The sequence below is a fragment of the Rhinolophus sinicus genome, linkage group LG01 (assembly GCF_036562045.2).
Source record: "Rhinolophus sinicus isolate RSC01 linkage group LG01, ASM3656204v1, whole genome shotgun sequence".
In the NCBI taxonomy this organism is placed as follows: Eukaryota; Metazoa; Chordata; class Mammalia; order Chiroptera; family Rhinolophidae; genus Rhinolophus; species Rhinolophus sinicus.
In genome coordinates, this window is record NC_133751.1 from 52,058,662 (window position 1) to 52,070,995 (window position 12,334).

At 38.4% G+C, this 12,334-nt stretch overlaps 1 protein-coding gene across 2 annotated transcripts in view; it reads left to right on the forward strand.

The window, feature by feature from the left end:
- Positions 1–12,334, forward strand: part of TPRG1 (tumor protein p63 regulated 1) — a 157,376-nt gene that overhangs the window by 59,344 nt on the left and 85,698 nt on the right. For both annotated transcript variants that reach the window (XM_074337140.1, XM_019743142.2), the window contains exon 3: positions 3,224–3,315. In XM_074337140.1, the coding sequence (XP_074193241.1) occupies positions 3,224–3,315 (92 nt within the window). The remainder of the gene's footprint in view (positions 1–3,223; positions 3,316–12,334) is intronic.

Genomic DNA, 12,334 nt, shown 5'->3' on the forward strand with positions numbered 1-12,334 from the left:
TCTTGTCCTTGACACAAGTCAAAGTGTTCACACATTTTATTTCACTTTCGACACTAAATGGCTGAAGTTAATTTATTATAGTAGTAATGACAACAAATGGAGGAAAGTAAAATACTTCATTGGAGTACAATGCATAGCTGTTCCACAAGGGCATGGCCAATGTTTCTATGAAGAAATAACATCACAGACAGTGAGGACATTGACAGAACTCCAGAGACTATCAAACCATTCAGTAAAGCACACACTTATTTTACCATTTACATTTTGAAAAGTTGTACAGTAAAACATTACCTCCATCCATCAAGTTCTTTCCCTGTCCTTAGGGAGCCATTGGTAACAATTTCTATGATCCTTTTAGCATTACTTTAGGCATATACAAGCCAACACAAATATTTGTTCTTATCTATTCTCTTCCATTTTTACACAAAAGGTGGCGTATTTATTTCTCTTCTGAACATTTTTTTTTCCTTTCACTTAGTAGTAGGTTGGTGCAAAAGTAACTGAGGTTTAAAAGGTTAAAAATAATTGCAGAAACACAATTATTTTCGCACCAACCTAATATATGTTGAAATATTTCCATCTTAATATAAGTGTCCTAATTTTTAAATATATTCATTATATTTCATTGTATAGATGTGTTCCATGATATATATAACTAGTCCTTTATTGATGTTTTGGTTGTTTCCAAATTTTGGTATCCACAAACAAGGCTGTAAAGGACACTTTATACATATGTCATTTTGCATATATGCAATAATGTCTATAATATAACTTCACAGAGGTGGAATGTGAGAATCAAAGCATAGATCATTTTAATAGATTTTGCCAATAGCTTTCCATAGCAAAAACAATCAAGGTTTTGAACAATTCTACATTATTATATTTATCTTCAAATATTTTTGGCAAAGTTCCTAGAATAAAAAATTCAACAAAAAGCTTATTTTAAGATTATTTCATTATTCTCCAATTTCATTTATGATTTTTTTTCTCCTGATATGCATTTGTTTTCCCATCAACTTATCTTAACTGTGGCAGAAATTATGTGAATACAAGGAGACAGGAAATATCCCATGATGTGCCATTATAGAATGTATTAATTTTCAGAGAACAAGACCAGTGGGCCTGGTAGAGTCAAGCTAAATCATGGGGATCTGGGGGTTGGGTGACAGGAGAATTGCCACAGGATCATAGGAAATTCCCCTCCTATGATAGTCCAGTTCTGCCAGTAGGGTCACTGGAAACCAGTGATATTAGCACAATCCCCTCTGTCAGTGGGAGTTCAAGGCATATTTAATTAATGTCCCAGAACTTACTGATTTCATAACATGTAGGTTTCAGCAGCATGGGATGCCACATTAGCTTTCTGGCAACGCTTCAACCAGCAGCAGCGATGACAAGAGTCAGAAATCATTCATTCCACTGCTGATAATCTAATTCAATAAGAAACTTGTTTAATGATAAAATCAGCATCTCTTGGTGTAAGGGCTATGGTCATATTTTCTTAAAGATTTCCAGGAGGTTCTGATCTTTAGCTTGGTTTAGAAAGCTTTGGTTTAGTCTATTCAGTTATTTTATAGACAAGGAGATGGAGGCCACGGAATCCCAAATAATTGGCTATACGTCACAGAATTCATTCATGACATATCTGGAACATGAACCCAAGTCACTCAACTCTGTTTAGGATTTGACCTGTCCCTTTCCTGGCTAACTTGGGCTACATGCAGTAAATTAGCAGGAAGGGGAAAGCTACATAGATAAAGCTCTACACCTGCACTGCCACTTACTGCAAGCAGCCCCATTCTGTTCCTGTTTTTCACATATGGAGTCCTATATTATAGTTTTCTTGACTGATGAACTCTGTGGCTAAAATGTTTCAAAGCCTTTTATCATAGACAGAGAAAACAAGCAAACTATTAGCACCCCATCTCTGAGAGGAAATTGAATGGCTCTTAGCCAAGCTAGTGTCTCTGTTTCTTCTTCTGAGAGAAGGGTCTAAGGCTGGGAGGATTAGGATTTAGAGACGATTAGGTACTTACCATTAAAGTCTTGTTGTATAGAGAATATATGAGAATTTGCAAGTTGTGTGTTAGTAGTCCATGCTTGGGAATGTGGCCAGAACTGCACGGTAGGCCTGGAAATGGAAGGTTTGGGTTTCCTATCTCTGCCACTTCTTAGCTCAGTGAACTTGACAAGTAACTGGTCCCTGTTTCTACACCTATAAAATAAAATGGCTTAGACTAAATAAGCCCTAAACTGTACTTGTCTTCAAACTTGAATGCACATTGGAGTCATGTGGGAAGCTTTAGAAAATCGTGATGTACTGATATGTGGGTCCCATCCACTGAGTATCTGATATAATTGACCTGGTGTACAACCTGGGCTTTAGGATTTGTTAAACGCTTCCCTGGTGACTGTGATGTACAGCCGAGGTTGAGAAAAACTGTCTAGAGAACAATGGTTCTCATAGTAGAGTCCCACACCCACAACATCACCTGGGAACTTGTCAGAAATGCAAATTCTCAAGCCTACTCCAGACATACTGGTTCAGAAACTCTGGGGACAGTAACCAGGTATCTGTGTCTTAAAACACACTTCAGGTAATTCTGGTGTGCACTAAAGTTGAGGGTCACTAAACTGGAGGGTCTATAAACTTCTTATTAGAACAGGGACTAATCAATTTTTACATTAGAGGTAGGCCCAGAAGTAGAAACACCTGCTTGGAGAAGAGTGAATAAAGCGAGGTAAGGAGACAAAAAAGTTCATTTCCCAGAGACAGCAAAAATTAGGGTCAGAAAATTAGAAGAATTTTTTTTCCTTTGTGTTTTCCGCCATGTGCTATTTGAAGAGAGAAAGGTTTGATTTAAAAAATATGCATATTGATAAATTCTTTGAACTTCCTGACAAACATGTTTGTTCAGAAAAACTGGTCCTCTGAAAATGGCTGTCGTCATTTCTATGAGACAGTGTGAGTAAGATTATGGAAGACAGGATATGGATCACTATTGCCCCTCCCAGGGGAAGCATCTTAGTAAATACCAGAGTTCCAGGCTAAGCTGTCTGGCAGGTTGTGCCTAGAACAAATAAGCAAATGCAAGAACTGCAAGAACTATCTTTCCTGCTCAGCTTTCTGGAATAGCTGCATGAATATAATAACTAATCACAAGCTCAGAGAGAACTCAGTCTTCTCTAAACTGTTTTTTTTCCTCCCCTCCCCCGCACTTAGCCAGGGGCCATTGAGACTGCCATGGAAGACTTGAAAGCCCACATAGCCAAGACTTCTGAAGAGAAAATCCAAGGCTTCTGGCTGTTGACAGAGTGAGTAGCTATGGCTCAGTAAGGGCAGTGGAAATCTAATAATTTTCCTTGATACCACTATCACAGAATAGAAGATGGACCCTTGGAAGAAATTTTTCTGGTTGCTATGTAAGGTAATTGATTGACATATCCACTTAGCGAATAAACTTTCTTGGTTCTCCATGGTTGGGGGTATGACCAGGTATGACTCCTACACTCAGCTATCAGTATCACTACCCTAGGTCAGGTCCTTGTCATTGCTTTCCAAGACTATGACATCAGTCCTCCTAACTTAACTCTCTGGTTTCAATCTCTGTCTCTTACAAGTATTCTCTCTCCAATGGCATTCGGCGGTAAACTATCCCAGTCTTGTACAGTGGAAAGGAAGATTAGGAAAGAGGATCAACGTGTACAGTTTGAATTTTATCTTGTATACAATAACATGAGCAGCAGAACCAGGGAAATCATGCAGGATGGAGAAGACAGGCCACCTGCCCAGACTTAGGATAGAAACGAAGACTAACACTTAAGTCCATATCACTTTACTAACTGCTCTACTCACAGCCAAGCGTGACTGAGCTATAAAGACTCCCATTGCAAATAAATCCCTGAAGATGATTGCTCTTCTGTCCTGCCCTGAAACTCTAGTGTCTGTTTGACCTTTTCTTCATCCACTAGGAAAATATTAGGAATACATGGTCTTTACTATAATAAGTAAAATAGTCACATAATAAGGGAAAGAGGCACTTCTTTTCTGCTATAGAATCTATAATATTAAGTGGAGAATGAAGTTAGAACTCCATTTCAGATGATTAATTGGTTCAGTGAGTTTTCTGGCTTAGCAACTTGATCACCAAATTTTCCAGCAGGAAAGCTCAGTAATGCCTTTACCTTGAGTGAAGAAGAATTTAACCTTTTACCCATGGACAGAGCATCTTATTTGACTAAGTTTCAGGAGGTCAACACTTGAATGTTTAACCATCCAGGCCAGCAGAACACATTTCTCAATCAATGAACATAGAACCAGATCACTTGTGAGTTTATAGCTGACTGACCACCATATTATATTCTTGTTTCAAATGGGTTCCAAGAATTGAATGAAAATAAACTTTGAAAACCAACCTGACAATTTCTGAGCATTTGTTTCTTCATCCATAAATTGGAGGTAATGATATATACCTGAAGAGTTGTTATACAGACTAAACAAGATAATGGGGTAAAATTCTTAGCAAAATACCCTGCACAGAATGGGTTTTCAATAGATGTTACTATCCCCCTTCTGTTCACTAGTGCTATTGATAAAAGGCCTTTTCTTTTGGAATCCTCTGCCTTTACTTCTAACTCTTTCTCTATCATCTCTGTATTACCACAAATGAAAAGTCTATAATTTGGGATTTTCATTTATTTACTTTCACCAACCTACATTTTGTTCTCCACTTTCCACCTCCCATCCACAGAGAAAAATTTGACTTGTGCAAATGAAAATTCCCCTTGATTAGGACAGATGTCTGCTTAAATTCTGAAGGTCAAATTAGAGGTAAACACTTACCTATTTTGTTTCTATAATGCGTCTCATTTATAAGAAAGAATGCACAAATGTGGTCTTTCAGAATCGAGTGGTGGCTGTTTTTGAATTCTCAAGTAATAGAAGCAGGAGTTCTTTAATCGTGCATATTTTAATTGTGTGGTTTTATTTGTATAGAAACTTGATTTTTTATTTTTGTTTGAATGTTTTTTTCATTGATTACAAAGACTTGTAGATATCAATTGTCCAAAGATGAATCAAATAGTCTGATCCGTTGAGGCTTAGTATCATAATTCTCTGTGCTTGATTTGACATCAACTAGGATGATTGGTAAAACCAGCAGTTTTCAAATAAATACAAATAACTGTGCCCCAAAGACTCAAGTTTTACACCCAACTCTGAACCTAATACCATGTTTCCCCCAAAATAAGACTGCATCTTATATTAATTTTTGCTCCAAGAGATGCATTAAAGCTTATGTTCAGCGGATGTCATCCTGAAAAATCACGCTAGGGCATGATTTCCGGTTAGGTCTTATTTTCAGGGAAACGCGGTAGGAAGCTCCAAGAGGTTGTAAGAACTATCTGACAACTAGTTTTCTATTTCTCTTTTGTTTTGTTGTACCCATTTATATTAAAGAGAAAAATAAGGGATACATCCTGTGTACATGGAATTTCAAGCAATGATATCTGCTTGTTTGCTGTCAAATTTTCTTCTTTTGCACTTGGAACCCATTTCTCCTCTTTGAATGTTAGTTCTTTTTCGTCTTTCTCTCTGCTGAAATAATTTTGCTTCTTTCTACCCTCCGTCAAAAGCTACTTTCAAGAAAAAATCTGATTCCAGTCATTTCTACCACAGTAAGAATTTTCAGGTTTCTTTCTTTTTTTGTTTTCTTTTTTTTTGCCTGTAAAGCCTTATAGCTGGTTCAGACTGCCTTCTTTCAATGAAAGAGCTGCCAGTTGTCAAGATGGTTCAGGCATCTGGACTAAATGAATAGGCTCCCAGACACTATGACTGTTCAAGCAGAAGATGAGAGGCTGTTTGTCAAAGGAGGGGCATGTATACTTTAGAAGTTTCAAATGAACTTTCCCACTTAAGTCTTTCATTTGTTTGTTTGTTTGTGCATTAATGCAGGGAAAGGTAGAAACAACAACAGCAAAAAACAATCCCCAATTAACCTCAAAACAAAACCCTGAACTAAACAAACATAAACACAAGCCCAGAAAGGTAAGAGACTGGGGCTACTCTTGTCCCCTTTCCTCTTTTGTCTCATGATATGTGGGCTATAAAACTGTAAGCAACAAAGGAACAAGACAAACAAATAAAGAAACAAAAACTCACAGACACAGCAGTAGTTTAGTGGTTATCAGAGGGTAAGTGGGGAGGGGGTCAATATATGGTGATGGAAGGAGAACTGACTCTGGGTGGTGAACACACAATGTGATGTATAGATAATGTATTACAGAATTGTACACTTGAAACATATGTAACTTTACTATCCATTGTCACCCCAATAAATTTTAATGAAAAAAAAATGAGACCCAACCATTCAGTCCTTATGAATTCCAAAGCTGTAATAATACTAAATTCTCCCACCCCATCAACCACACAATACTCTGTTCAAGTGTAACCTTTTTTGTGTGTATGTGATAAAAATGACTAGACTTTATACACATCAGTTTTTAGCTCCTTTTATGGAGATAAGAAACCCCTAGCTGCTTATCCAACAGTTTAAAGAATGTCGCCTTTCAAACAAATATTCCTCTTTCAGAATGAGAGTAAAAACCCTTTTAATATATATAGCACCTTACAAAGTATCTTCATGCCCACAAACTTGCTTTATTTTCACTAAAACCTTGCTGGTTTTATGATTCCCATTTTACAGATGAGAAATGAAGACTAGGGGAGATGAAATGGCCAGATGAAGACTGCACAAGTGATAGAGCAGGGAAGATAGACTGCACCCCTACCTTAGTTGGGTTTTGATTCTTCCCCAAAGGGTATAAGGTATCGGTGTGCAATGAATAATGAGCCCAGCTCAATGTTTAGTCATGGCTGGTCAGACTCCTAGAAGTAGTTTGCTATCAGAGGGCAAGGGGAGAACTATGAACAGAAGAAACTTGGAAAGTGCTGAAAGGCCTTGTGTATCGTGTTTAAGAACATGGATTCTATCCCATAGGCGATGGGGAGGCACTGATGCGTGAGCAAGTGTGACTCTATATTTTATGAAGATCATTAAAGGTCCACAATCCCTTATCCAAACCCTAGGGACCAGATGTGAGTCAGATTGATAATTTTTCAGATTTTAGAAAGGAAAAACAATGAATATACTGTTCATTTTATGACCCAAGTGGAAGTCTGGGACAGCCCCCCATAATCAAACACATTAATGTTTTTTTTTCAGGGAAACGTGATATTAAAAATAGACTAAATGGCTTCGTGCTAATTCAAAAAGTGAGTTTGTACCACAGCTGCTATTTTTACAGTTTTGTTGAATTTGGAATTGTGGATGAGGGTTTGTGACCTGTATGTGTTTGAAGTGTAAAGGATCAATGAATGGGTGGGGGGACTGGGTGGTAAATTAGATCCTTGTGTGCTGTCAGCCAGGGTCTGACCTAGCGATGTGCTGCGGCTGGTTCACAGTGACTCATAAGAGGTGGATGGTACAATTTCAGGAATTCTAATAGTCAGTTGTTAATTATTAAAATTAAGTTATATAACGTTTCACAACAAGTAAATTAATACAAAGGTAATATGCTCAAAACTCCTCACTTTCTGATTAGTTTACTTCTTTTTGCTCTCATATATGCTCTAGGGGTTATCTGTGATGATGGTATTTGTGTGGTGGGAATACGGTATGATGGTGTGCTACTGCACGTCCCTTCCCAACTGCATATGCAGTGATGTGACTTTGGTAGCTTGGAATTAACTCTGGTGGCAGTGATTACACTATGGAAATTGGCAAACACTGGAGATCAGAGCTTGATTTATTGTTTTGTTGCTTGTCTTAAGAAAGCAAAGGAGAATATGTTAACAATGCAGATTAAACATACAAGTGTGTCATTTCTGTGGCTGTGAATTGTAATAGCAGAAACAATGTTGAAGAAATATTCTTTCAGCATTCAAAAACTGTTATTCAATTCAGGAAAAAAAATCACCTTTTTTCACTTATGAATAGATGAAGACTTGACAAGAGCCTGAGGAAAGGTTAATGCCATGCATAGGTAGGAAGGTGGCAGAGGGTCTGTGGTCTCGGCCCTTGGCTGTGTAGAGGCCATTGGCTAGCTAGACTGACACCTACACTGCTGACCCCCCGTCCCCGCCCCAGCTGGAAGTTGCGAAAAACCTTTTCCTGCTGTCTCTGTCTAGCACTCTACTGCAAAAGCATGCCGTGGTGCACACTTTAAAGGAGACATGCTTAAAGGAATTCTGTTGTTTATCATAGAGCACATACTAAATGGTGCACTTAGGACTGAGAGGCAATAATAAATTGATAATTGACATAGATGGGATTTGTGGATCTTTGAGTTTAATTGTCTATGAGGAACAAGTCCAAGGTAACTCTTGGGCTTTGGCCTGGAAAACTAATAGTTGACTGGGCTGCCATTCCAGCTTTAGAAAAAATAACTCTATTGAGAAACCACCATATGTCAAACACTGTAAAAGGAACTTTGTGCACACAATTTCACTTAATGCTCCCAATAATCTTGTCATTCAGTTTTTATAGAACTTGTTGAGTACAGTTTTGGGAAAACATGTGGCTGAGATGTCCATAGAACATCTACAAAGAGATGTTGAATAGATTGTTTTACATATGGGGCCAGATACTATCCTCATAAGTAGTTTTTCAAAAGGGACAGGAATCCTGACATACTTGCTTCTTAGAGTCTTGCCTTTTATACAAGCTAAGGACATATTATAAAATAACATTAAGTCAGCAAAGGCATGTTTCAAGGGATGCTACTTGAATTAGTTCAGGTGAGCTGCTTTGTGGTCTTCTACATTGATTTAGATATATTATTAAGTAAATAAGAAAAATGAATTTGAAGACACTTGGGTGGAGGAGCCGAGGACGGTGGACAGAGATGCCAAAACGAGAACTAGAAAGAGGCAGCCATCAATTACAGCTGGGTTCCAGTTAGCTAAAACCATTAGGAATACTCTAAAGAGACTCCAGTTAAAATCCAGTACTTCCAGCCCACCCAGGATTTTTATTTGCCTCTACAGCTATAAAGACACGATTGTGTATCTCAATTCTGTCTCTTCTTCTCACTGTCTTTCTTGGCTTTTCTGGGAAAGGACTTTTAAAGAAATTTTGTGTGCCCTTTTAGAAGTGGTGCATTAAACCAGAACCAAGGAGAACATCTTGACACTCTAGGGAGTCTCAAAACGTATGATATGATGGCAGTGAAGTGACTCTTCAGTGGAATATACTCAAGCTGTCTTTGTCTACAGTGGTTAAGTAGGCAGGAGGAGATGGGATCTTCCCTCCATACACATTAGTGTGAAGAGGTGGTGGAAGCTGTTGTTTTTATCCCTCTTATTCATAACCAAGAAGACTCGTCTCTAGTGGCTGGGATCATGTAACTCTCACTCTTCATCTTTGTGGAAAATACAACATGTTTCATTGCGTACCCTAAACCCACCCGTGTTTTTATCCTAGGACTTTAGGATAATAAATATGTGAAATCTAATTAACTATCTGCATAAAACACATAAACAGTAGAATAAAAGTGAAGTAAACAAGGCAGTCTGAAGTCCTAGAAAGAATCCCGAATTTAGAATCAGAAAATTTGGATTTGAATCTCTGCTTTGCTGCTTACTGTCCGTGTAGCTGGGTGAACTTGAATATGCTTTGCCAATTTTCTGTTTGTTTCTTTGTTTGTTTGTTTTTTAATGAGTGAATTTGTTTTAGTTCATTAGAAATTCACTGCTCTTGAAAGAAGTACAGCCACTGTGAATTTTTAGTATATATCATTCCAGCTTTTCTCTATGAATTTTTCAGCCAAGGATTGTTATAATATTAATAGATAATATTTATTGAGCACTTAAATTGTACCGAGTATTGTGATAAGTACTTTCCATGTATTTGCCATTATGTTAGTATAATACATAAATTTTGATTATCTTGAAATGACACCTCTCTCAGGTTTTTCCACGTATTATTCCTGGTCATCATGCAATTTTTGTAAAATGACTCGATCATGCCATATTATTGGGTAATTACTTTCCCGATTGTCAGTGGCTATACACACTTACAGGTTTATATTAGTTTTTTAAAACTGAGGAACCAAGTAAGGGATATTTACAAGTAGGACAGAGTAAAACTGCATGGTTAGAAAGAGACATGAAAATATATAAGACATTCCCCATTTAGTTTTTGATAAAAAGTAAGAAACAGTATTTCTATATAACTTTATCGTTTTAAAAAGTGCGCCTAATTTAATTCAATCTTCATAGTAATTGTCGGAAGTAGGAAACACTACTGACAGCTTATACATGAAGAATCAAGGCACAGAATAGGAACACAGCTCTTAAGTAGCAGCGCTAAGGCTCCAATGCATTATGCTGACCTGACTTTTGCAAAAATAATCCTTTTGCTATTGTGCAAAGATTCTATGTTGTCACTTATTAAATTGTAGCATGTGGTTCCTCTGGCAGAAGCATGTTGGATAAACTCAGAATTCTGTTTCTTGCACTTGGTGGGATAAGTGTAAGCGTGCAGAGCATGTCTGCTTAATTTAGAAAGATTCCCCAGAAGAAACTTCTCTCCTAGATATTTAAATAAAAAGAAAGGCATCAGGGAGACAAAGGGACAGTGAGGAACAATTGACTGAGAAGTATTTTCCAGGCACCAGGTGCCTCTTTGGAGTATACTGACCCCCAAGGCAGCAGTTCTTGTGATCTCTTTCACTCCTGCTCTCACATTGATCCTCAAGCAGACCCCCAGGAGAAGGCAAGGAAGAGCTATTAGCTTTATTTTATGGGTGAAGAAACCCAGAAATGAAATGACCTGTCTAAAGGCAACCGTTTATTAAGGGTCACAGGAGGGCTTGACTTCAGAGACCTCTCTCCCAGCCTACCTGTCATCTCATAGCACTGCTCTTGCTGCCTTTTGTGATTTTTCATCTCCTGACACAGCGATCGCTGCAGTTTGAGTTGGTTAAATGATCTTTGCACCTGAATCTAGTTTCTTTGTTGATTATCTGTTGTTTGCAGGGAGGAGGGTCAGAGAGTCATTAGACAGGATCACAGACCTTCTTCTCTTTTCTGCTCCAGATCATTCTGTGCCTTTTGCTACTCATTTGACTGTATTTGGTCTTTTTCCAGAATCAACTACAAAGTCAGATATCTATGGGGGATGGAAGGTGCCCCTGATGAGTTCAGGCCAATCACACTTTATCTTGTCACGGTAATTATGTTATAATGGAATGCTGAACTACTTCTGTAATGAAAGATACTGCTCCTTATAATTTTTTTGAAAAAGACCAAAAAATCTGGAAATTGGATTTCTAATCCTTTCAGTTGTGCATAATAAACATACTGTGAAAATTAAGTTTACATTCTAAAATGTTTCTCCTCCCCAACCCCATTCATTTTTGCATACTTCGTCTATTCTAGACCCTTGGGACTCGAAGTATGGTCTTGGAATCAGCAGGAACAGCACCACCTAGGAACTTGTGGGCAGTACTAGCCCTCAGGACCCACCCCACATGTATTGAAACTGAATCTGCATTTCCACTTCCCCCATTGACTCCTATGTGCACTAACATTTGAGGAGCACTTGGCCAGATCACTCTCGCGCTTATGGTCTGAGGAATTTAGTGGGTCCTCACTTCCTTCACACTCTTTCACTGCATCCTTAAGACTCTGCATGTCATGGATGGAAAATTGAATTGCTTGCTGTTCCCCAAAAGTTCCTGACACGATTTCTTGGCCTCATGATTGCACTCAACCAGTTTGCTCTATTTTCTATGCCTTTGTCTCTTTTCTGTTCATCCAGACCTATCTTATCCTTCAGGGATCGTATGTCCATAAAATCTTTCACTAGTAATTCAGCCAGAATAATCTTTTCTCCCTTCTTTGTGCTCACATGATACTTCACAGCTTAGTTCCTGTGCATATTGTGACAAAAGCATTCCTTGAGGCACAGCCTGATTCTGATTCACCTTTGTCCAGGCTCATTGCTGCTTACCTCCCAGTGCTTTGCACAGCATCTGGCGCATGGGAGGGCCTCAGAATCTATCACAGACTTGAATTTAATTCTGATAGAGTCACCTACTGTTTGAAGCCCTTCACTGACGCTAACAAGGTCCATCCATCGAGTCCTATCTTCATTTCCTTGGGCCTCCAAGCAGCTCAAAGCCCAGTGAGATTTTCTCCATCCTTGGGTGAAAGCACTCAGGCTAAAAAGTGCCTCAAATCTATCAAGATGTTAATGACCTGTGGCAGGAGTCTGGCAGCAAGAAAAGCACCTCTGTTGCCAGAATCCATTTATACTGGGTGGGTGTTTTC